The 27001-nt window shown below is 44.8% G+C and overlaps 2 protein-coding genes across 2 annotated transcripts; one reads left to right on the top strand and one right to left on the bottom strand.

The window, feature by feature from the left end:
- Positions 1–3607: 3607 nt before the first annotated feature.
- Positions 3608–9753, bottom strand: ZSWIM3 (zinc finger SWIM-type containing 3). The gene is made up of 2 exons (XM_040330242.1): positions 9023–9753; positions 3608–5672 (listed from the first exon to the last, which is right to left on the bottom strand). Exons 1-2 carry the CDS (start codon positions 9175–9177, stop codon positions 3665–3667), a joined length of 2163 nt encoding a protein of 720 aa, XP_040186176.1. The 5' UTR covers positions 9178–9753; the 3' UTR covers positions 3608–3664.
- Positions 9739–25312, top strand: ACOT8 (acyl-CoA thioesterase 8). Its single transcript, XM_040330243.1, has 6 exons — positions 9739–9983; positions 12838–12974; positions 18174–18399; positions 22594–22751; positions 24328–24519; positions 25025–25312. Exons 1-6 carry the CDS (start codon positions 9844–9846, stop codon positions 25141–25143), a joined length of 972 nt encoding a protein of 323 aa, XP_040186177.1. The 5' UTR covers positions 9739–9843; the 3' UTR covers positions 25144–25312.
- The last annotated feature ends 1689 nt before the right edge of the window (positions 25313–27001 follow it).

Below are 27001 nucleotides of genomic sequence, written 5' to 3' on the forward strand. Positions count from 1 at the left end.
GGTTTAAACCGCAACCAATTCGCATAGGTGTGAACCCGGCCTAAAGAGATTTCCTCTTCTTTCCTGTGTCCCCACTAAAGAGATTTCCTCTTCTTTCCTGTATAGGAAACAGCAGGAAATGAGGGGAAATACCATGTCAGTTGGCACTAGAACAAGAGTACCCTTCATTTTCTTTTTTGGTGACAGCTGCATTTCCTGTCACTTTATGTTCTGGTGACAATGGTCTCCATTCTAAATAGAGATTCTGAATTTCCCAGGTGGAGACAAAGACAGCAATAAAAACCTGACAGGTGGTTAACACTCCTATAGTCTATCCAAATCTTAAAGTGGAGTTACACCCAAAAGTGGAACTTCCGCTTTAAGCAATCTTCACCCCCCTTACATGTTTGGCATGTATTTTTTTTGGTGGGGGGGTGGGAGTGGGTACCTAGTTTTGACAGGTACCCAGCCCCACTTCCTGCTTCTGTCGCCTTGCCACCTGGGGAGGCGACTCCTCCTCTTTCCTTCCCTCTCTGCAATCTTCTGGGAAATGTCACAGATCCCAGAAGATTGCCTGGCCACTAAGAATGAACCCACAAGCTGTCACCGACAGGTGCCCACACTTGCAATGATGGCACCACAGAGAGGAGGGGGTAGAGGAGCGAGGCTTTAAGTGGCCGCATCGCTGGACCGTGGGACAGGTGAGTGTTTGTTTATTAAAAGTCAGCAGCTACACTTTTTGTAGCAGCTGACATTTAATAAACTTACAAACGAGTGGAACGCGGCTTTAAACGTTTTGGCCTCAGATTTTGGCACTCTTAATGGACACCTTTAATAGAACTGTCCTTCAGATACTTGCCCCCACTCACCTGAGTGCTGCAGATCCAGTCTCAACACTTCCCTTGGTCCCCATCCTGCTCCTCCTGGAGCCACGCAGACCTTCTGCAGAAATTGTCCCTCTATTATTCCTATAGGGAGGTTTACACATGCTGGCCTACAGCAGTCCTGCAGGAGTATAGTTCCCTCCATAGGAGTAAAAAGAGCTGTGGTCCACATGCGCAAGTAGAAGGCAGCACTTTTGGGAGGAAGTTTGAGTTTCTGGGCAGAGCTGCACTGTAAAGATTGCTGGACGGGAGTCCAAGTTAAGTGTTAGACCTACATCCAAATAATAGCTTTCCTTAACCACTTAAAGCGGGAGTTCACCCGAAAAAAATAATTTAACATTAGATTGATGCTCATTTTGTCTAGGGGAATCGGGTAGTTTTTTTAAAATCGAAGCAGTACTTACCGATTTAGAGAGCGATCTTCTCCGCCGCTTCCGGGTATGGTCTTCGGGACTGGGCGTTCCTATTTGATTGACAGTCTTCCGACGGTCGTATACATCGCGTCACAAGTAGCCGAAAGAAGCCGAACGTCGGTGCGGCTCTATACGGCGCCTGCGCACCGACGTTCGGCTACTTTCGGAAAATCGTGACGTGATGTATGCGACCGTTGGAAGCCTGTCGGAAGACTGTCAATCAAATAGGAACGCCCAGTCCCGAAGACCATACCCGGAAGCGGCGGAGAAGATCGCTCTCTAAAACGGTAAGTACTGCTTCGTTTTTAAAAAAACTAGCCGATTCCCCTTGACAAAATGAGCCTCAATCCAATGTTAAAAATTAACATTTCCGGGTGAACCTCCACTTTAAGGACCGCCTCCTGCACATATACGTCGGCAGAATGGCACGGCTGGGCACAAGAACGTACAGGTATGTCCTCTTTAAGTGCTCAGCCATGGGTCGCGGTCCGAAGCTCTATTTTTAATGCATTTTTTTGCTGTGAAAATTACAATGGTCCCAAAAATGTGTCAAAATTGTCTGAAGTGTCCGCCATAATGTCGCAGTCACTGGGAAAAAAAACAAAAACACGCTGATCACCGCCATTAGTAGTAAAAAAAAAAAAATTATAAAAATGCAATAAAACTATCCCCTATTTTGTAAACGCTATAAATTTTGTGCAAACCAATCGATAAACGCTTATTGCGATTTTTTTTACCAAAAATATGTAGAGGAATACGTATCGGCCTAAACTGAGGAAAACAAATAATTTATGTTTTTGGGGAATATTTATTATAGCAAAAAATATTGCATTTTTTTCAAAATTGTCGCTCTATTTTTCTTTATAGCGCAAAAAATAAAAACCACAGAGGTGATCAAATACCACCAAAAGAAAGCTCTATTTGTGGGGAAAAAACGACGCCAATTTTGTTTGGGAGCCACGTCGCACGACCGCGCAATAGTCAGTTAAAGCGACGCAGTGCCGAATCACAAAAACTGGCCAGGTCCTTTACCTGCCTAAAGGTCCGGGTCTTAAATGGTTAAATGACACACCAGTCATAGCCTCTTGTATGTAGAAATGGCTTACATCATTATGCCTACATTTGCGATGATGAGGGAAAGTACTGGCAATGGACAGGAATTAAAAACGCAACCAACATCCTCTTTTTGCAGCAGAGGTATGTGCCTGTTGTGGTGACCGCCACTCTGGAGAGGCCCATCATCTAAATCTAATAAAATGCAATATATTAATCTAATATCTATCAGTAAATTAAGGAATGAATACTTGTAGCACATTTATTCTTTTAAATCCTTCCCAAATCTTGCACTTACCTGTCCCTAATATGAGACTTCTACCATTGGGCCTGCTGGGAGCCCTTCAGGCTGGGCTTTTCTTCTACACATGTCTATTTATTTCCTATGAAAAGGCCATCAACCTACAGGGGCAGCATTTTCTTCTCTTTTGGGAATGAATGGTGACTGTTGTTCACATGGGCACTGTAACCCATACAACATGATTCAGCGTTTTATTTATTCAGCTTGAGGTGGTTTGCTGCCCATAAGTCTACAGGGATGCAACGACCGTACGGATACAGCTCTCATTCTTATTCGACGGGCATGATAGCGAGTGCCCCTCAAATGCAGACAGTGTGCATTGGGGGGCCTCTCACCTGTCAAATTAGGACAAGTGGCTGTGTCAATATAACCACTGCTTTCCCATAGGCTTACTTGGTGCATGCAGCCCCTAGCACCTTCAGCCACATAAATAGCCAATTTAGTGTACAGGTCTCAGCAATCATGTGAATAAGGCCAATAGCTTGGCCAGGAGACTTCTAAATAGCAGCAGGCCACACAGCAAAGCTCTCAGAGGAGCAAATGCAGATATTTCAAGTTTTTTTTCCTCTCTATGACATATAAAACAGTATTGCCGTGTACAGACTATCGGACATTCCGACAACAAAACCTGTGGATTTTTTTTTCGACGGACGTTGGCTCAAACTTGTCTTGCATACACACGGTCACACAAATGTTGTCGGAATGGCGAACGTCAAGAACGCAGTGATGTACAACGAGCCGAGAAAAATTAAGTTCAATTGCCAGTGCGGCTCTTCTGCCTGATTCCGAGCATGCATGGAATTGTGTACACACGCTCGGAATTTCCGACACCAAGTTTTGTTGTCGGAAAATTTGAGAACCAGCTCTCAAATTTTTGTTGTCTGAAATTCCGACAGAAAATGTCCGATGGAGCCTACGCACAGAATTTCCGACAACAAGCTCCCATCAAACTTTCAAACTGTATGTACGTGGCATTACAGAGTCAGTTGGAGGTTTTATTTGGTCTGCTAATAAATATTGAATTTATGGTCGGATCAAGTGTCCATTCTGTACAGTTCAGAAGAGTCAGGATGTGCTTCCTCATCGGGTTCCTTCTTCACCCATCTGTAAGGCAGGCTGTTAGAGTCACTCTCAGCAAGGTGTTCGTTCTTAGTATTCGACTCCTTGTGCCACATATCCACTATCGTCTGTAGGGTAGTAGCTCTAACGTGCATTTCCTTCTCATCATCCTGCAGGAGTAGATTAGCCAATTCCATGACCAGACTGCTGATCATGTCAACCCTTCTGTTCGCTTCTGCTTCAGATTTAGTATGGCAAAGTACCGTTTCCAATATCTTGTCCTCAGCTACTGGTTTTATGTACCTCTTCTGCCACCTGACACTGATCAGGTCTCTTTCAACCAATTTTTTGTTTGCAAGTAGCATGGCTAAGATATGTCTACATGGCAGCTTATAAAGAATATTGAAATAGCATGTGCAGGACACACCATCCTGAGAGACTTGATGGGATTCTTCCAGAAATTGGACATGAATGCAAGTGGTCTGCACACTTATAAGCTGGCTAGACTTCTGAGCCACTTCCCATTCTTTACTGCACAGCTGATAGCCAAGGTCATTGCAGTTCTTCTTCAAGGAAAGTAGCATTTTGTCTGAAGCTTTCTGTAGTTTGGAAGGCAGCGGCCTAGGTTTGTGGTCTACATAGTCCATAGCCTTTGACAAACCAGCATTCTTTTTCAAAGCAGACCGGGCTGGCTGTGAAGGATCAAAAGATTTTGCCCTTCCTCTTCTCTTTTTTGGAATTTTCACCATATTCGTGGAAAAATCCAAACAGCCATCCCTTTTGTTTTCTAACCCCTTACTGTTGAAATGGTCTGCAGATTCAACAAACTGCTGAATTTTTTCTTCCATGGATAAATCTTTTTTAAGTAGGCTGGTGATGGTATCGTTCACCAAGCCCAAGCTGTCCATATACATGATACTAGAAAGCAAGCCTTTCTTCATATGCATGTACCACAGCAATTCACAAGAGAACCAATTTGTGTGAAGGTTTTCATAAACCTCTTTGTCCAATTTATATTGTATTTGCTCCGCTAAGAATTTCAGTTTTTCTGGGGTTGTGTGATGGATTGCATCATCGATCCATTTACGGAGCCATTCCTTGAAGCACGACGATCCTTTAATCTGTCTTTCAATGAAACGCACAGTATGGAACACAGACAGTAGAATCCTGGTTGAAGGAAATGCCTCACTCACGGTATCCCGGTGTCCGAAATAAATATCCGTATAGATAATCTTTACCTTTTGCCATTCTGGGTTAAAAATTTTAAAGGTTTCCAACATTTTGGAGACCTCCCTTGCATTATCATCTCTAACGAAAGAGAAGTTAATGATCTTTGCTCTGCGTTCTGTGTTTTCCACTAGAAAAGCATACAATGTGTATCCACGTTTACTGACCATCTTGTTGATCAGAAGGCCCTCAGGGAACCTTCCAAACAAGCCACACATTTTACTCGTTTGAAAGCTTATCTGCTCCAACTGTTGTTCACTTCCAATGCTTAACAAGGCCTTGGAACCAATATCTTTGATCTGAAATTTCTTCATCAATTCGCCTAAACGTGAAATAGCCTCTAAGGACAACACCTCCTGAACACAGTCTATGGTGGCATTGGGAGAATCAACTTCATTACTATCGTTTCCCTCCAATGGCAAGCTCTCTTCATCTTCACATGGCACATGCAGTTGAAGATTTTCATTATATTCTGTATCTAGAGTTAAAGATATTGTTTCACCGCATCTCTTTTTAGATTGGGGTTCCAGCTCCCCGCATTCAGAAGGTACAATTTTCGGTGGATGCGTAGGGGGAGACGCTTTCAGACTTGTCTGCTTATCGTGGACATGGGTGGCGCATTCTTCTTTAACTACCAGTCGATCTATTGTGGAATCATACTGCAGAAAAAAGAAGGCTGGGCAGGTGGCTTCTTGAGACTTTCTTTTACCATTGTGTCCTTGCACCTTGGAACAGCGAAACTTCACCTGAGTATATCTGGCGAAAAAAAAAAACAAAGGTCATATTTAAATGCAGATCCCCATATACAATTAAAGAGAGGTAATCCCCTTGCACATACATCACTCCCTGCATTTTAGTGTGAACAACAGGTACAGTTGCAGCATCCAACCCCATGGCCTGCAGCTTGTCAAAGTCTATGGCAGGCTGTGGCTTATCACTGTACCAAGTGGTACTTGCATTTAAGGTCCCTATGCCTTCAGGGGGGATGAATGCCCACAACACAGGTCTTTTGCATTCATCCCTGAACACGAGTACCACTCAGTACAATGTTCAACACCCATCTAGCCACAGCCTGTAGGCAGGGTACACTAAAATCTTGGACCGACGCACAACAGTTAGACAGCCCTGTGTGCAATTTAAATCCCATGTTACCTAATCTCATATCAAAACATGTATGGAATGTTAAACAATTTAATTCAAATATGATGTTTTGCGTTTTCACCAGTTAACATTTCCCAAAAGAGCAGATTTTCCCTTTGTACTCAAAAATGATGACCTCCCCTGTTCATTTCCCTCAATCACAATATTACACCTAAAACATACAAAAACTCAGGAATACTAAATTTGGTTAATGCAGCACGCTCATGTATCCCTGTACTGTGCAAGTCTACTTCGCCGCCATTAATTCAACACTGGCTCCACTGGGTGATAGATATCAAATTACAAAGTTCCAAGTCACATGGTTTCATTAGATTAGTGGTCTCCAAACTATGGCCCGCAGGCAAAATGCAGCCATTTGCTTGCCTTCATTCGGTCCTTGGGGCACTGTTCCTGCCACTGATATGACCCACAATTACTCCCATTCATAAAAGTCACTACTTCTCCCACCGAAAAATAATGGGACAGTATTCCTCCCGCTGACACCAACAATAGGACACTATTCCACCCACTGACACCAACAATGGGACACTATTCCACCCACTGACACCAACAATGGGACACTATTCTACCCACTGACACCAACAATGGGACACTATTCCACCCACTGACACCAACAATGGGACACTATTCCACCCACTGACACCAACAATGGGACACTATTCCACCCACTGACACCAACAATGGGACACTATTCCACCCACTGACACCAACAATGGGACACTATTACCACCCACTAACACCAACAATGGGACACTGTTTCTCCCACTGACAACAATGGGACACTGTTTCTCCCACTGACAACAATGGGACACTGTTTCTCCCACTGACACCAATGGGACACTGTTTCTCCCACTGACACCAATGGGACACTGTTTCTCCCACTGACGCCAATGGGACACTGTTTCTCCCACTGACGCCAATGGGACACTGTTTCTCCCACTGACGCCAATGGGACACTGTTTCTCCCACTGACACCAATGGGACACTGTTTCTCCCACTGACACCAATGGGACACTGTTTCTCCCACTGACAACAATGGGACACTGTTTCTCCCACTGACAACAATGGGACACCGTTTCTCCCACTGACAACAATGGGACACCGTTTCTCCCACTGACAACAATGGGACACCGTTTCTCCCACTGACAACAATGGGACACCGTTTCTCCCACTGACAAGAATGGGACACCGTTTCTCCCACTGACAAGAATGGGACACCGTTTCTCCCACTGACAAGAATGGGACACCGTTTCTCCCACTGACAAGAATGGGACACCGTTTCTCCCACTGACAAGAATGGGACACCGTTTCTCCCACTGACAAGAATGGGACACTATTTCTCCCACTGACAATTGGTCCAACTAATAACAATGATTTAAAAAAAAAAGTATAACCTCTTAGCTGCGCACTCTGGAACCAACAAAATCAATTAATTAAATTTAAACAAATTACAGTGTGCAGCCCGTAGTGTAACCGTAAGGTCAAATTGATTAATTTCATACCACGCTCAACAAACCTAAACAGGTGTTATAAATTACCTTATAATCTATATTTGCAACCCAGCTTCCGGGTACTCACTCCCGCGGGAGTAGGCGTTTCTGTGCTGCGGCGCAATGTCATCTGGGACTTCGCCCAGATGATTGACGTCCTTGAGAAAAAGTTCCCCCCCGGCGGATAAGGCCCCGCCCCCTATTGCGTAGGCAAGTCACAGAGTTTCCGAAAGAACCCGAACATGCAGAGCTGCGCGTCAGCTCTATACGGCGCCTGCGCAGTCAGCTCTACACGGCTCCTAGTCAGTGCGCAGGTGCCATGTAGAGCTGACTCGCAGCTCTGCATGTTCGGGTTCTTTCGGAAACTCTGTGACACGCCTACGCAATAGGGGGGGGCCTTATCCACCGGGGGGAACTTTTTCTCAAGGACGTCAATCATCTGGGCGAAGTCCCAGATGAAATTGCGCCGCAGCATAGAAACGCCTACTCCCGTGGGAGTGAGTACCCGGAAGCCGGATTACAAATATAGATTATAAGGTATGTACAGCCAAAAAAAAAAAAGGGGCCTACTGTACATGTTGGAAGTATAAAGAATATGATCTTATATAGATGTTGTTTGGGTGAACCTCCGCTTTAATGACTGTAGAAAATAAAAATGTCTGAAGCCAAAAACAGCTGCTGTAAAAACGTCCAGCATGCATGAGGCCTTATTGTCAAAGCCTAAAGCGGAGTTCCATCGTAAAGTGGAACTTCCGCTCATCTGACTCCTTCCCCCCTCTGGTGCCACAATTGGCACCTTTCTGGGGGGAGGGGAGGACTGGTATCCTTTCGCGGGTGGTGACGTCACGGCTGTGGCTCCCTCCTCCTCCCTCGGCCAGTAGGAGAGAGAGGAGCGGGCCTCGCACATGCGCAGTAAGGCCTTGTACACACGACCGAACATGTCCGCTGAAACTGGTCCGTCGGACCAGTTTCCGCAGACATGTTCGGTCGTGTGTAGGGCCGACCAGACAGTTTCCCGGCCTAGCGGACAGGTTTCCAGCGGACAAAAGTTTCTTAGCATGCCAAGAAACTTGTCCGCTGGAAGCCTGTCCGTCGGACATGTCCGATGGTCAGTACGACTCATCGGACATGTCCGCTGGCCCGAAATCCCACGCATGCGTCAAAGTGATTCGACGCATGCGTGGAAGCATTGAACTTCCTGGTGCGCGCACATCGCGGCGTCATCGTCGCATTCTGTCAGAATAGAAGAACAGGAAGTGAGGATTTCTCAGAAGAAATAAGGACATTTAAAAGCAAAATGGAAGGATGAGGTAAGTGAAGGAGGACTGCACTAAGGTAACGGAAGCTATTTGGGGATTTTTTTTTTTACCTTTACAACCCCTTTAACACTTTAATCTAAACCCCCATTTTTTTGGGGGGGACCCGCCCCAGCATAATACCAGTGTGAATTCTTACACAATGTCATCACGGAGATCGGTGCCGTTCTTGAGGTTGTAGTGCTCGACGGACACACAGCTCTGGATCATGAACGTCAGCCTGGTCTCCTCTTTGTAGGAATCGAAGCATTCCCGGAAATCCTCGTAGTTGATGAAGCAGGTTCCACGCTGCATACTGGACGCCCTTCCTCCTCGCCGGGCTCTTCGATGAATAATAAAGTCTTGTAAGGTGATTGGTTACAGAAATAAAGGAGCGTCCTGTGGTGAAGGTGATGGGAAGTGTCCGGCGATCTTATATCCAGTACATTGTGATCATAGACGATGACTGATCGGTCACGGCCTTGTGTACGCTTCGCACTGATCGCCTATGGAGACGTTATACATCGTCATCATCCAGAAGATCGATCGATAGGATTAGGAGGATGGCGCTCTAGGAGTTCCTGGTGCTGGAGGAGGACCTGCATGCATCCTCTTGTTTACTATGGAAGGACCACTGACCTTATTCCTGTATATCCTCAGTATGGAGCTCTCCTGCCCTTCTATAGACTCGGGGTTAAGATTTTAGCGTTTTTTCCTGGACTGATCACCGATTCCCGCAGCTTCCTGTATTGCTGGGAAACCAAAGCACTATCAACAATAACAGCCGAGACCAGAAAAGAGAACGTTGGGCTTTGGCCACGCCTTTCCTATACTATATATATACTCGGGCTGAGCCCACCCCCCAGCCAGCGTCCAATCCCGGATTGGATCATGAGAAAGAGCGGATGTTGTCCTCCGTCACTTCCGGCCCGGTGTACACCTGTATGCCGGTGGGCGGAGCTGTGGGTGCCGCGCTAGCTGATGTACAAGGGTCAGTCTAGTGAGCGCACAAGGAGGATGGCGGGGTATCTGCAGCCGGAAGGGAAGAAGGCTCAGGACCTGAGGAGCGTGCTGGTGACCAGTGTGCTCAACCTGGAGCCGCTGGAGAAGGATCTGTTCAGGTGCTGCTGGTTGTATGTATGTAGGGGGGAGTCATGTGACGGGGGGCTTCACAGACAGTGAGTGTGTGTCATGTGAGTGTGTGTCATGTGAGTGTGTGTCATGTGAGTGTGTGTCATGTGAGTGTGTGTCATGTGAGTGTGTGTCATGTGAGTGTGTGTCATGTCATGTCGTGTGTGTCATGTCATGTCGTGTGTGTCATGTCATGTCGTGTGTGTCATGTCGTGTGTGTCATGTCGTGTGTGTCATGTCATGTCATGTCATGTCTATGTGTGTGTGTGTGTGTGTGTCATGTCATGTCTATGTGTGTGTCGTGTCATGTCATGTCATGTCATGTCTATGTGTCGTGTAGGAGGATACTGCATGGTGGGTGACTGGTGGACACATAAGGGGCATAGTTGGTGCGTGCCACACGGACACATAAGGGTTCGCTGGGTGGGTGCCCGGTGGACACTATTTTTTTACTTTCTGCTATAAAACGCATCCAATATTTTTTTTTATTTTTTTTTTTTTTTTTTTTAAGAGAAAAATCAAATTTCTATCAATTTCGGCCAATATGTTTTCTGCTACATCTTTTTGGTAAGGAATTCCCAGTGAGCCTGTATAGATTTGCTCAAAAGTTATGTCGACAAGCTGTGGAATATTTTTATTTTTTACTAGTAATGACGGTGATATTGCAGCGGACATTCTGACACTTGATACTTTTTGGGGACCAGTGACACTAATACAGGGATCAGGGCTAAAAAATATGCACTGTCACCGTACTAATGACAAGGGGTTAACATCAGGGGCAATCAAAGGGTTAACTATGTGCCTAGCCAGCGTTGTACTACAGCGGGAAGTGCTTTTGCTAGGGGAAGACATGGATCCTTGTCTTTGCTTTTATAGGAGCACTGGATCCATGCCTTCCCTTTTGTCAGAACTGCGATATGCTTTGTTTACATAGGCAGGCTGCTGGTCTGTCTGTCTGTCTTGGTGATCCTGCGCACAGCTGCCACAGGGTGGTCAGCAAGTGGCGGTCTTACAATCGTTTTTTATGTGAGTTTGCATTTTCACTTTTAATACATTTTGTGCTATAGCGGTTTACACTACGGATCTTGTGTTCTGTGAACCCCCCCCTGTAGCGGCGGTTCTGCCGACTGATCGTTCTTATAGGTGGCGGGAGGGGGCATAACCCCGCTGCCATCCAGTGCTTTTCCAGGCTTTCCCGTGCCATGAAGCGCATAGAGTTCTTTATGACCGCCCGGGGCGCGACGTTGCGACGTCACACCCGGGTACCCGGAAATAAACAAAGCCGCAATCGCGTCTGAAAGCATGAGATTGGTGAATTATTATTATTCTCATGCTTTCCAGCCTGGAGGAGAGATGTGGGGTCTTATTGACCCCGCCTCTCCATAAAGAGGACCTGTCGCACACTATTCCTTTTACACGGTATGTTTACATTCCTTGTAATAGAAATAAGAGTGATAAAAAAAAAAAAGTGTAAAAAAAAAAAAAATTAAGTAAATTAAAAACGCCCCTGTCCTCCGTAGCTCCCGCTCAGCAGCGAACACACACGTAAGTCCCGCCCACATATGTAAACGCCGTTTAAACCACTCATGTGAGGTATGGCTGCGTGCGTTAGAGTGAAAGCAATAATTCGAACACTAGACCTTCTCTGTAACTCGAAACTGGTAACCTGTAAAAAAATTAAAGCGTTGCCTATGGAGATTAAGTACCGAGGTTTGGCGCCATTCCATGAGTGCGCCCAATTTTAAAGCGTGACAAGTTGGCTATCTATTTACTCGGCAAAACATCGTCTTTCACATTATACCAAAAAATTGGGCTAACTTTACAGTTTTTATGAAACCGTTTTTTTTTATTTTATTTTTGTTTTTAAAAAAAAATAGGCGTTTGAAAAATGATTGCGCAAATACCGTGTGAGATAAAAAGTAGGGTTGTCTTGACACCGACTAGTATCGGTATCGGGACCGATTCCGAGTATTTGCGGGAGTACTCGTACTCCTGCAAATACTCCCGATACCGAAATAGAATACTCCAACCCCCCCCCCCCCAGGCGCCGACGCATCCCCGCTTGGTTAATACGGGCGGGGAACATTACAGCTTTCATTTCAATAGCTGTAGTGTTTCCCGCCGCGTATAGACACTCCCCCTTGCTCGGGTGAACTGTCCGATCCCGAGAAAGGGGGAGTGTCTATACGCAGCGCAGCGCAAAAGACTAAAGCTATTCAAATGAAAGCTGTAATGTTCCCCGCCCGTATTAACCAAGCGGCGGCACAGCGCGGCAGCATGTACGGAAAGGGGGACATGGCTGGATATGGGGGGGGGGGACATGGCTGGATATGGGAGGGGACATGGCTGCATATGTGGGGGGACATGGCTGCATTTGGGGACACATTTAAAAAAAAGTATCGGGACAACCCTAATAAAAAGTTGCAATGACAGCCACTTCCCTAGGGTGTCTGCCATACATATATATAATTATGTTTGGGGGTTCTGAGTAATTTTCTAGCAAACATATTTTTTTTTTTTTTTTTTACATGAAGGAGAGAAGTGCCAGAATAGGCGCGGTATGGAAGTGGTTAAAATACTTCTATCTAAACTGGATCTTTCTGCCAGGAGATGCAGGAAAATCAAGTGTAAAAAATTGCACGTGTTTTACAGGCGTATGGCATTGAGTGACGGCTCATTCTGCTGGCCTGAATATTGGTTTATTAATGACCACACAAGGACTTTAATGTTGGCGGCCGTTCACTTCACACCCTGATGGAAGAAATTCAAAGTTGGATACACGGCTAGATAGGTCTCTGCTTACTGCATATTACATGCGATTTACAATTGTTCTTACTATTACAGAGGCTCTCATCACTGGGTACCCGTCACCAAGAGGCTGTTTGGTGGGCAGATCGTTGGACAAGCTCTGGTGGCAGCTGCCAGTTCTGTACCAGTGGAAGAAAACGTCCACTCCTTACACTGCTACTTTGTACGAGCAGGTATTATTATGATCAACACTTCAATGTTCTCCTCTGTGGGCACACGTGATATGAACCTATGGCAGTCTTTGGGCACTAAAAAAAGAAGCAGCATTATTTGGATGTAACAAAATCGCACTACAGGAATTACAATCCCCTCTGTGTAAAAAATACTGGGGGTTTATTTACCAGAACTAGAGAGTGCAAAATCTGTTGCAGCTCTGCATAGAAACCACGCTGCTTCCAGGTTTATTTGTCAAAGCTTAAAGTGATTGTGAAGTCTGTTATTTTATGTTATACTTGCCTGCTCTATGCAGTGCATTGGCACAGGGCAGCCTGGATACTCCTCTTCTCAGGTCCCTCTTCGGTGCTCCTGGCCCCTTCCTCCTGTTGAGTGCCCCCACAGCAAGCAGCTTGCTATGGGGGGCACCCAAGCCAAGCTGAAGCTCCCGGTGTCCATTCAGACATGCAACTGTGGTTTGGCCCCTCCCCTTCTCTCTTGCTTGGCTATCTGACGTTGACAGCAGCGGGAGCCAATGGCGCCACTGCTGTCTCTGCCAATCAGGAGGCAGAGTCCAAAAAGCACTAAAAATACATAGTGCTGAAATTGACAGTCGTACTACTTTGGATTCGACTTTGCCCTGGATTCGACTTTGCCCTGCGACTTGAAGTCAGACATGTGTCCGACTTCAATGAACAGGGATCCAGCTTTGATCCCCGACAATGCCTGCCATGCATCGTGTTTGGATTGAATCTTGAGGGGGAACTCCACGCCAAATTTTAAGTTAAAAAAAACTGGGTTCCCCCTCCAAGAGCATACCAGGCCCTTCTGTCTGGTATGGATTTTAAGGTAGTGGGGACGATTCAGTGCCCCCCAACCTTATCAGGACGCATGGGGGGGATGCTTTGGGGCAGGGGTGCCTGCACCCTTCCAAACCAAGGCACCTTGGCCCCATGTTGATGAGGACAAGGGCCTCTTCACAACAACCCTGGCCGTTGGTTGTCGAGGTCTGCGGGCTGGTTATCGGAATCTGGGAGCCCCCTTTAATAAGGGGCCCCCAGATCCCGGCCCCCCACCCTTTGTGAATGAGTACCCCTACCCATTCACCTAAGGGGGGGGGGGGAGTGTCAATAAAAAAAAAAACACACACAAAGATTTTTTTAAAGTAAATTTTATTAAGCAGCTCCGGGGGTCTCTTCCGACTTCTCCGGTTCTTCTCCTTCTCCTGGTGTCTTCTGCCGGCTCCTCTGCCATCTTCTGCTCTTGGTTGGTCTTTGTCTTCTTCCCTCTTCCGATGTTGACATGACACTCTCCCGCTCTAATACCGACTGCGCGGTGTGCAACGACTTATATTGGCATAGGGTGTGGTCACCGGGTGATGTCACCACCCCATAATGCCCCGGGCGGTTATGTCATAAGGGGATGGGCTCGCCAAATGACATCACCCGGTGACCCCGCACCATGCCTATATAAGTCATTGCGCATCACGCACACTGCATTACAGTGGGAGAGGGCATTGTGTTGACATCGGGAGAAGACGGGGAATATTGGCCAGAAGAGAGGCAAGGCCCCCGAATTACTTTAAAAGCCTTTTGTAGTGTGTGTTGTTTTTTATTTTTTTATTTTTTTTATCGCATAGGGGACAAGTGGGTGACAGGTTCTCTTTAATGAGACATGCAGGGTTTAAAAGATCTCCTCTGGGCTCCACTGAATGTATTGCAATACAGCTCCTATCGGGTATGCTAGCTGGGGATACCAAGAGGCTGACCCGGAAGTGACGTAATGCACAGCAAAAAAAGGGGAGGATGGCGGATGTGTGTCCACTCTTCTCCCTCCCCCTCTACCTGTTGGTCTCGGGGTCCACATATGGGAAAGTGGATCCTGTAATACATGTTGGGGGATCCGGGAATGCATCCACCTGACAGGCAGGAGTTGGCTGCAGTTCCAGGATTGTGTGTGAAGCCCCCCCCCCCCCCCCCTTTGTCAACGTACGGACCTGGCAGCGAAAGGGTTAAATAAGGCCTGCGATAAGGTTGCTGATATGCTGCATAAATTAAAGTATGAAGCAAGCATGGTTCACTATTGTGACTATCGGGAAGCAATGATGTGCAGCCAACACTGGAGGAGTGCATGTAAAGAAGTGGCTGACCGAGGCTGGAAAAGATCGGTACTGAGATACAACAAAGATGAAACTCTGCTGAACTCGCACGACTTCATTCCCGCAGCCCAGTGTGAACCTGGGCTCAATCTATTTTTTAAGTTGCATTCATTTTTATCCACTTCGGAGGAATCTGATATGTTATCATAATTTGGCACCTTGTATTAGAGCAGTGTGCAGGCTTACCACACTGTACTTTGCTCTGAACTTTATCAGGTTCATCTAACAATCGCCTTGACATTTCCTCCAGTTATGACCATGTAATGTTTTTATATGGCTGTGACCATTGAGCTGTAATATAATTGACTCGCATTACTTAAAGTGGAGGTTCACCCTAAAACAATTATCTAACATTACATCCAGCATACTAACAACATGTACAGTACGTACGTACCGTTATATTGTTTTCTTTCCGGGTTCTGATTCCCGTGGGACTGGGCGTTCCTATCCCTGGGTTAGATGATTGACGTCTGGTGAAAAACTTCCCAAGGCGCGTCACCAGTTTTCCGTAAATAGCCGAGTCAGTGCTATACGGCGCCTGTGCCCGCTGTGTAGAGCTGACTGCACGGTCGGCTATTTACGGAAAACTGGTGACGTGCCTTATGCGCCATGGGAAGTATTTCACCAGACGTCAATCATCTAACCCAGGGATAGGAACGCCCAGTCCCGCGGGAATCAGAACCCGGAAGCCGGGGGGAAAATAACAATATAACGGTATGTACGGCGGGAAAAAAAAAAATGCCTGCATACTGTACATGTCGTTAGTATGCTGGATGTAATGTTAGATAATTGTTTTAGGGTGAACCTCCACTTTAATTTGCTTCCTAATTTTTGTAATTCCAGCATTGATTTAGATGTAAACCCTAATTGGGCAAATTGAATGTGTGTCAATTCCTCAACACTGTGTATGATGAACAGTTATCATTTTCTTATTTAAACTGGTTGTAAAACCTCAGACATTAACCACTTCAGCCCTGGACCATTTTGCAGCCGTTTTGCGATTCGGAACTGCGTTGCTTTAAGTGACAAATGCGCTGTTGTGTGATGTGGCTCCCAAACAAAATTGACTTTTTTTTTTTCTTTCCCACAAATGGAGCTTTCTTTTGGTGGTATTTGATCACCTCTGCGTTTTTTTTTTTTTTTTATTATTTTTTTTGAGCTATAAACCAAAATAGAGCGACAATTGTGAAAAAAATTCAATTTTTTTTTTTTTTTTTTTTTTTTTGCATTACTAAATATCCCCAAAAAATATATAAAGAAACATTTTTTTCCCTAGTTTAGACCGATACGTATTCTACATATTTTTGGTAAAAGCGTTTGGTTTGCGCAAAAGTTATAGCGTTTACAAAATAGGGGATAGTTTTATGGCATCTTTATTAATAAAAATTATATATATATATATAGCGGCGATTTATTTTATTTATCGCGACTGCAACATTATGGCGGACACAACAGACGCTTTTGACACATTTTTGGGACCCTTGTCATTTTCACAGTAAGCGGTGCTATAAAAATGCACTGATTACTGTGAAAATGACACTGGCAGTGAAGGGGTTAAGTGTTCCCTGCATAGTGTTTCTTACTGTAGGGAGATGGGCTCTGTGTCACATGACACTGATCTCCGCTCCGAGTACACAGAGCCAAGATCGGTGTCATTGTCACTAGTCAGAGCGGGGAGATGCTTGTTTACACAAGCATCTCCCCGCTCCATACCTCCCGTGAGACGATCGCAGGGATCCAAGTGGCAAACTAGTCCGTGGGACCCGCGGTCCGACTCAGGTGGATGGTGGCAGGGTCGCAAGTGCGCCACAACACGGACCGGCATTTAAAGGGGATGTACAGGTACGTTTATGCAGGAGGTGGTCCTTAAGCGGTTAAATATGAACAAAGCAAATCCCTGTATAGTGTGTTCTTGTCTCAATCCAAAGCACCAAGTGGAATTTCTGTCTGGTGCTTCATTCCTCTCAACATAAATCACTTCTGACAAGTTTTTCTGACACCAAGAGAAAAAATGTGACAGGGGCATGATCTCCAGCAGATTGACAAACTCAGCTATTTTCCTGTGTGCTGTGTGAAGGGGGGGGTTTGTCCCTTCCCTCCAATCGGCTCTCAGAGCTGAGCTTTGCAGAGTAACCAGCTTTTCACCCCTCCTTTTTTTTTAAGAATCGAGATCACCGCTCAAGCATACCAATTAAGAATCTCCTCACCAAATCTGAAGCCATGGGTGCTGCCAATGCATAGGATAATGCAAAATGAAGGAAGGATTTCTGGACAGCCGCACTCCAAAACTTGTTTCTTTTATTGTAAAATGAAAAACATGGGTACAAACTGACGCGTTTCACACTAAACTTTAGTGCTTAATCGCAGTTATGATAAGCACTAAAGTTTAGTGAGAAACGCGTCTTGCTGTGGCATGTAGCCTGTGTTTTTCATTTTTACAATAAAAGCAACAAGTTTTGGAGTGGGGCTGTCCAGAAATCCTTCCTTCATTTTGCACTGCTGATCGCTCAGTTCTCAGTGCTCCATGAGCAGCGAGTTGGTGACTGCCAGTCTCCGGCTCTCTGCGCTAACAGCTTTGGCTGTACTTTGAACCTAGGCCAATAGTCAACATTTTTACACTAAATGCACTGTGGGAAACCCCACGACCTGTGCGCATTTCCTGCACCGCATTTAAATCGAATCACTCTTGCAATCCGTGGCAGAAGACAGTGCAATCTTAACGACATCACAAAAATACAGTGTGTTTGCTTTCACCAGAACACATGTTACGAAAGCCATCTGGTTGCATCGTGGTTCCAAAGTTGTTACATGCAAGACTTTGGTGTGATGCATGCGGTGTGGTGAATACTGTGAACTGAAGCTAACATGAATGGGTTACATCTTCTATGAAATGTTAGAGATTGGGCTCACGTTGTACTATTTTAGACTTTGTTACATGTGTCCAGTAAGGTCTAAAGAGGAACTAAGATTTCTAGCTTGGCGCTACATTTAGTTGTACTTTTGCCTGTACATCTATCTCTTCCTGAATTTACAGCTCTGATCTTATTGTATCAATCCCTAGGGGACCCCGATATTCCAGTGTTGTACCAAGTGGAGAGGACAAGAGATGGCCGAAGTTTCAGTGTTCGTTCTGTAAAAGCCATACAGCATGGTGTCCCAATCTTGACATGTCAGACTTCCTTTCATCGCAACCAGGAGAGCCCCTTGAAGCACCAGTTCTCGATGCCAACGGTTCCCTTCCCAGAGGATCTGCTCTCCCGGGAGGAACTCATACACATATACTTAAAGTAAGCATGGGTTTTGGTAAAAGATAGAGGGTTAACCCTTTTAAAGTTCATGGGCAATAGCCCTACACCCTTTTTAGTGCAATAAAGCACCAGGACATATGTAAAACTCCTGTGGAAAACGTATATATGTGAAAGGGTGGTGCAATGTCTCTTCTGCAACAAAATAAACCTACCTGCCTGTTTGCAATCCTGCATAATGTAAACTGAGCTGTGCATGTGCATCTCTGCTTACATTTCCAGCATAGTGCCAGCTGGCTGGGTTGAATGAATCCTACACATGTGCGGGATTGATGTCTTCATGCACCAGCCAGTCAAGGTCCTGCACCTGGAAAAAGCTGGGGACCTTGGGAGCACAAGTATTCGCTGCCTTTAGTTCCACTTTAAGGCTACATTCACACCTGAGCATTTTGAAGCTATAAAACACTAGAGGGGGAAAAAAATCTATTCTCTATGGAGATGGTTCACATCTCCATTCCAAAACGCCTGAAGCCAAACGCCTGAAGCTCAAACAAGTTCTGGACCCTTTTTTTGTTGTTGCGCGAATCGGACTGATTTGGGCGTTTTTGAACGTTTGTATTCCCATAGAAACTAATGGAAACGCTCGATTCAAGCGTCTAGCGCGACAACAAGCGTTTTTACGGGCGTTTTGTTGCTTTAATCTGTTATGTGAAATAGAATATTCACCCAGGAAGAAGATAAAAAAAAATCTACAAACATAGCAACAAATGATGAAAGAGATGATAATTTTTCTTATTGGCTAAAATAAAAAGTTCAAAAACGTCGGACAACGCTGTATGCAAACGCGCGAATACGTGTTAATACGTGCGTCAAAACACCAGAAAAAACGACCGAAAACACTACGCTCAGGTGTGAATGCGGCCTTAAAGCGGGGGTGCACCCAAAAAAAATGTTTTAACATTACTTTCAGCCGAGTTGACCTAATGACAATCGGCTGTTTTTTTTTTTTTTTTCATTTTTTTTTCCCGTACATACCGTATTTTCACCGCCGCTTCCGGGTATGTCTTCTGCGGGACTGGGCGTTCCTAATTGACAAGCTTCCGACCGTCGCATACAGCGCGTCACGAGTTGCCGAAAGAAGCCAGACTGCGAGTCGGCTCTATACGGCGCTTGCGCACCGATGTTCGGCTTCTTTCGGCAACTCGTGATGCGACGGTCGGAAGCCTGTCAATCAATTAGGAACGCCCAGTCCCGCAGAAGACCTACCCGGAAGCAGCGGTGAAAATACGGTATGTACGGGGAAAAAAATGAAAAAAAAAACAGCCGATTGTCATGAGGACAACTCGGCTGAATGTAATGTTAAAAAAAACTTTTTTTGGGTGAACCTCCACTTTAAGGAGACCCGTGAGCACATTAAATGTATTTTACCATTTAAAAAAAGTGTTTAATCCGGAGGGGAAGGAAGCACAAGGGGGTAAGTTCATTCCATGGATGAACGGCCTGCTTTTAAATTTTGCTTTTACTATACATGATTTATTAATTTTTTGACAGACTCCCAATGGGACAAACTTATTGGGACCCATTCTCGCTTGTACTGAACACCAATTCTGTGCTTGCATTGATCTGTGATGAAGTTCCTCCTGGCTATCAACAGAGGGCGCTCATTGCTGATAGGAGTCGGTTTCTGTGTTGGGATGAATGTGCATACTGTTTCCGTCATAATTTCAGTATGACGCTGCAGGCCCTGCCGTTGGAAGCTCTGCAAAAAATGCGTCCAACTTGTAGTCACAAAGGCAAAGAATTCCTCTTTTCTGGAATAGTAGATCTGAATTCTAACTGAACAATATGTATTTTGCTAAAGCACTGTGGAACACATTAACCTTTCTTTTTTATCTAATCCAGCCTTATTTAGCCACCTAATATAAGTCCATGAAGGACTTTTTTTGTTATTATTCTTATTATTATTAGTCAGGGTTTATATAGCAGCAGTTTGTACAGCACTTTACAAAATATAGGGAGACTGTACAGTAAGGCTCCATGCACACTGAAGCTGATAAAAGCTATAAAAAATGCCAGTAGCTTTGCAGGGAGCCTTTCAACGTTTTTAGCGTTTTTGCAATAGCTTTAATCAGCGTTTTTCAGTGTAGCTTTTTTTTTCGATGGATTAAACGCTGGCACCAGCGTTTTTGAGCGTTTTTAGCTTTCTGCGTTTTTGAGCATTTTTTCCCCCGCCAAAAAACGTCACTTTGAACGCAAATTTCGGGGGTTCAGAAAAAAGCCAATAAACTCCAAAGCTCATTAACACTAAACGCCCAGGTGTGCATGGGCACATAGGCTAACATAGAGTTCCGTTTTTGGGCTTTAAGGCTCCATGCACACTGAAGCTGATAAACTGCAGTTTATTGGCCTTTTGGCTTTTTTTTTTTTTAAAGCCCATAAACTGAACTGTTAGCCTATGTGGCCATGCACACCTGGGCATTTTTTAGTGTTAATGAGATTTGGAGTTTATTGGCTTTTTTCTGAACACCCGAAATTTGCGTTCAAAGTGACGTTTTTTGGCGGGGAAAAAAGCAAAACGCTGAAAAATGCCGGTGCCGGCGTTTTTTAATCCATTGAAAAAAAAAAAAAAGCTACGCTGATTAAAGCTACTGCAAAAACGCAAAAAAACGTTGAAAGGCTCCCTGCAAAGCTACTGGCGTTTTTGTATAGCTTTTATCAGCTTCAGTGTGCATGGAGCCTAAAAAAAAAAGCCAAAACGCCAATAAACTGCAGTTTATCAGCTTCAGTGTGCATGGAGCCTTACAATGCAATTCAATGCAAGAGCGTTAGGAGGACCCTGCTCAAGAAAGCTTACGATCTCAAAGACTTATGCCAGGACCACCAGGTATTTAATTTTAACAAATTTTGCAGATTTATTAAAATTGGGGGGAGGGAACTTTTGAAATTATCTGGCATTGTAAGACTTTTGTAGTATTTTATTTGGGGTTAGTTCTACTTCCCTTGTCCAGGGGAAAAAATGGCCCTGTTAAAGAAAAATAAATAAATGCACCGTCTGTTAATGAATAAAAAAAAGCGCATTTATAGATTTTTTGCACTGCAGAGCATCGCTCCTGCACTACTAACCTCACAAGACCCTTTTTGAAACCACTGCAGCCACCCTGGACATGTGTGAACCAGCTCCATTGAGAGCCGGTCACATTCGCATGTCATGGGACTTGGATGCGGAATAAAAAGCATCCAATTCGTATATGTGAATCCAGCCTAAAGGTGCAAGCCAAAAATAAAGAGGCTTGGGCTACATACAGGTCAGAGGCTAACAAAGTGCACCTAGTCAACTCGTTGGAAGGACAGGTGGGAGCAGCCTGTTGGATAAATTGAGGTATCTGTATCGCTGTGCTTATGTCCTGTGGAGGAAAGAAGTAAAGGAGAGGCAGAAGGATCTGCTACTCCTTTTTTCAGTTTTGCTGTAGTGTAGATGGTCTTTGCGCAGTTTGTGGTTTTGTACTCCATTGCTCAGGTTTGTCACAGCTTTTCTTAACCACTTGAGACCCGCCTAAGGCCAATATACGTCAGCAGAATGGCATGGCTGGGCACAGGCACCTACAGGTACGTTGCCCTTTAAGTGCCCAGCCGTGGGTCGCGCTCGTGACCCAGTCTGAAGATGCGGGACCCGATCGCCGCCGGTGTCCTGTGATCGGGTCACAGGAGCTGAAGAATGGGGAGAGGTGTGTGTGTGTGTGTGTGTGTGTGTGTATGTAAACCTTCCCCGTTCTTCTCTGTGGCTTGTCACTGATCGTCTGTTCCCTGTGTTACGAAAAGGGCGATCAGTGATGTCACGCGTCCAGCCACGCCCCCCTACAGTAAGAATCACTGCCTTAGGGCACACTTGCCCCCTAGTGGTTAACCGCTTCACTGCCATTGTAATTTTCACAGTAATCATTGAATTATTATTTTTTCTAGCACTTTTCGTTGTGAAAATGTGTCAAGTGTCCGCCATAATGTCGCAGTCTCAAAAATCGCTGATCGCCACCATTACTAGTAATATATTTTTATTTTTATTAATAATAAAAAATGTTAATAAAAAATAATTTACCAGCTAAATAAACAGCAAAATTGTGACCACTTGCCATTTTATTTGCACCTGTAATCTATTGATAGTGTTTTTATAGAATAAATCAATTGGGCTTTAAATGTCGATGAATTAAGTTTTTTTTTTTTTTTGTTGTTCTCAAACAGGAATCCTAAGCTGAGGGAAAAGCATAGACAAGGCCTAACTAAAATTCTGGCACAAGATGTCCCAATTGAGATCAAACCTGTAAATCCACCCGACATGTATGAGCGGGAGCCACAAGAGCCGCGACAGATGTTCTGGGTACGAGCCAAGGGTGTTATAGGTAATGGCAGCATATTTACAGCATTGTTTAAATGCCTCATGATTTCCAAATGTTGTGACATACAGAGCCTCATGCATAAGAAGGGGAAAGGAAAATGCCTTTGTCTGAAGCAACTAGCCAGGGCTTTATTCAATTTTCTAACTACATTGGGGGAGAAGAAAAACTGCTGAAATCTGAAGATGGCTTTTAACACCTAAAGGCATGGTAAACCTTCCTACCTGCATAAGATGTATAATGATCATGTAGTTGGTTATATGGTATCTGTTGCCTTGTACACACACACATATCCTGTAGTCTGTCAAATTCTGATGCAGGTGAGAGCTGCACAATCATTTAATTGGACACAGACACAATCAGGTGGAGCATTCGGACACACAGAGCTCACTTAGTTTTGAGACATTTCATTATATTAGCAGTCCCACATTTGTGATGTGACACAAAATGTCTTCTTCCTTTGGTGCATATAGAAAAGCTAGCTGAAGCAATACATGAACATGGAGGAATGGGTCAGCCATAACGCTACAGACTGCAGCCAGAATGTGCTCCTGAGGGGGTTATAACTACAGGCAGTCCCCGGGTTAAGTAAGAGGTTCTGTAGGTTTAAAATGAATTTGCATGTAAGGTGGGGTAAACTGACCATGCAGTGATGTGGGATTTCTGCCAGACAGCAGGTAGCAGAATGTGGTGAGCAACAAGATGGCCACCCAGTGGTTTCCAGGACCAATGTGATGTCACACTGCCTACGTTCTTAAAGGAAAAGCTGATATTGACTGACGTCAGTCCAGGCTCAGAAAAGATTGCGACCATATGGTCGTGATCAGCCCACATGCCTGGCCTGGCACCTGGCTCAGCCTCTCTGCAAACCACTGAGAGCATGAGCCAGCTGCTCCTGCCCCCCTCCACAGCCCAGTGTGCTCCATAGAGTGCTGGAGGGGCAGAGCAGACCGCAGTGACTTGCAGTCACCAGCTCTCTGCTCAGGGAGCTCTGAGAACAGATCGCTCGTGGTCTTCGATCGCTCAGTTATCAGCCTTGGAGCTGGCGGGGGACAAATGCAGCTTCAGACCAATGCTGCAGCCACCTAAGTATTCTAAAATAAAATTCCCATACTACTTTTAAGTATGAGTCTTGTGTAAAGTCAGATGTTTGTAAAGCGGACTGCCTGTATACGAATACCCAGTAAATACCCAGCAAAGATAACATTAAAGTGTACACTGTTTTAATTCATTCACAATTAATGACGCTCACTATTTTTACTTCAAATGGCAAACAAGGCCTAATTTTGTCCACCAAAATATTGTTTTTTTTCTGGGCCCTTTCACACTGATACTTTTAGCTTGCTAAGAAAAATGCAATAAAAATTTCCCTTTAAATCCTATTTGACTCTTCACACCAAAGTGCTGCAGGAGTGGTGTGTCTTGAAGTCCTTTTTTTAAAGCCACATCAAAAAGGCAGCTCCCCACTGAAATGAAAACGCACCACAGTTGTGTTTTTTTTTTTTTTTTTTTTTAATCTTGAATATTATGAGTAAATATAAAATAAAAATACTGTTCCCTTTTTTATTCCCATATCTCGTAGGTCCTGGAGACATGAAGTTGCACTGCTGTGTAGCTGCCTATATTTCAGATTATTCCTTCCTGGGAACAGCTGCCCTCCCACATCTTAATCTTCGAATGGCATTTATGGCTTCACTTGACCACTCTATGTGGTTCCATGCTCCGTTCAGGGCAGATGACTGGATGCTGTACGAGTGTGAAAGCCACTGGGCTGGTAAGGGCAATGTCATTTGTAATAAAGAAAGGAGAAATGCTTGTTGATTACAAGGGCTTTGATATTTGAAGGTGGGGTGGGGGGGAAGTTGGTTTTGGACTCTGGCAACATTTTGCTTCAGTAAATAGACTTGCCAATTGTTTAAAGAAATGTCTGTCTTTGTGTTTTCAGAACCGGCCATAATACAAATTAGTGAATTGATCCTAAACATTTTTGATCAATATTTGCAGTCTGTTGCAAATTGCCATGTGTATTTCATCATTAGTAATTTAATGATTAAATGGTTTGTGATCAATCCTACATAGATCGCAAATCACTGCGTGGCCACTAATGGCCAACCTGTTGCTGGCAACAGAATCGCACATCTAACATGGCCCTTGGGCATCCTAGGCCATAAATAGAATGGCTTAAAGTAGTTATGCACGTCATGTAGTAATTGCTTGTTTTGGGGGGATTTCATATGCTGAATGGGAATTGTAAGCAGTTCATTGTTTTCCATACCCAGGTAACAGTCGTGGCCTAGTGCATGGCCGCTTATGGAGAAGAGATGGTGTCCTAGCCGTCACATGTGCCCAGGAAGGTGTATTCCGAGTGCGTGAGGATCCTCCCAAAAGCAAGCTTTGACCCAAAGCATGCTGATCATACGACTATCTGAATGAAGACCGAATCGTTGCATTCCCTCCCTGTAACTAGCCCTGTCCATATACCTCTGCACTAATGTTTTCCATGGGCTCTAACTTTAAACCGTTGTTCAAATTGTAAATAATCAGAATAAATTTTTAATTTAACTTTATTTGGTATTGTCAGAAATGCTATTGTATTTGCCATGTTTTGGTACTATGGTTTCTTTACTTGTGACCTTTTTAAGACAGGTTAAGGAGGTTGAAAGGAATTTTTATTTGGAGCAAATCAGACACCAAGTAATCTGTTACGGCAAACTTATTCTTTACATACTGAATTTATGTAACATGTTTCACCCATATTCCGGGTGTAACCTGTGACCCCGCCCCTTCCCCCTTGTGGCTTGCCAATGTCATAGGGTCCAATCCCCCCCCCCCCCCCCTGCTCTGTCAGAATCTGCAGATAACGTGGCCATGCAGGGCTCCTCCCGCCCATCCACATCACTTATTCTGAGTTCTGTGAATTGAAAATTACAATATCTGAATGCCTTTGCAGCTGTCGGCTTGTAGTTCTCAAAATACCACGGCACTGTGGTAGTTCATTGATGCTTTCTGTTAATGCATAACTGCTTGGCCGTATGATCTGTTGACCGCAGGTGCAATGATTTCCAGACTTCAATAAATGCACTTAAGTACTTTTTTTTTTTCCCCCCCTCTCTTAACCCCTAAGGCTGCGTACGTGGCGTATTTTGCCGCGATTCGTTTAACTTTTTTTTTTTTTTTTTTAACAAGACATTTACATTGATGTCTATGCCGAAAGCCGCCTGAAAAAAGGGTCCGGGACTTGTTTTCAGGTGTTTCGGCGTGAGATGTGAACCATCTCATAGACATCAATGCAAATTCGCCCCTCCAGCGGCACGAGCGTCGCGCTTCAGGCGTTTTGTCGCCTAGGTGTGTATGGAGCCTAACTAATTGAACAAATGTCTACACTTGGTGTAAGCTAGACAAGTGTCTTAGTGATTTGTTAGTCAGAAATTTAAAGTAGGAGTTCAGCCAACAACTAACTCTAAGGCCCCTTTCACACTGACGTTTTTCAGGCGATTTAGTGCTAAAAATACCACCTGAAAAAATCCAGCCCTGCAGTCTTCAGTGTGAAAACCCGAAGGTCCCTCCCCTCTTTTTTGAGGACTGACGTGCTTCCTGTAAGGGAGGGGTTATATAGGGATCACTTCCTGTCTAAAGATCTTTGGTCTACTAGTGTCTATTTACCTGATGATGAAGGTTATGAATGCGTCCCATGATGTACTCAAAGAAAGGGATTTTACAGGTAAGTATGACATTAAATAGTATTTTTATCAGATTGGTAACATGGGGAGGTCAAAAAGATTGCCAGATATTTTGAGCTGTGTCTTGTCAGTGAAAAGGGAATAAAGGTTTTGGTAGAGTTGCCTCAGAACCTGGGATGGTGACATTTAAAATTTCCGATTTGTTTTAATTAATTCTAAAGTTAGACAAGGCCTGGAAGGTGTGAAAAGCGGACATCAAGTTTTTTTGGAGAGGGGGTGTGGCTTGCGCATGGAGGAGTGAGGGAGTAAGATGGTGAGCTCCCGTCCTCCGCAGCTCCAGGACTAAAATTGCCGGCGCTAAGGGGATCGCATACCAGCTACCGGATCGGGTGGATGATTGCTTAGCATAGCGTGAGCACGGCGTGAGGGATGTGAATCACCGATCGTGTAAACTGGGCAGCACACTGTCAGCAGCGGCCGCTGAAGCAGAGCAGTCCCCCCGCTCACGCTACACACGTGGATTGCCGGGAGAGAGAGCGGAGTGTGACCGCAGCAACTGCAGTGAAACAGCTGACA

This window comes from Rana temporaria, chromosome 12 (genome assembly GCF_905171775.1).
Source record: "Rana temporaria chromosome 12, aRanTem1.1, whole genome shotgun sequence".
Classification (NCBI taxonomy): domain Eukaryota; kingdom Metazoa; phylum Chordata; class Amphibia; order Anura; family Ranidae; genus Rana; species Rana temporaria.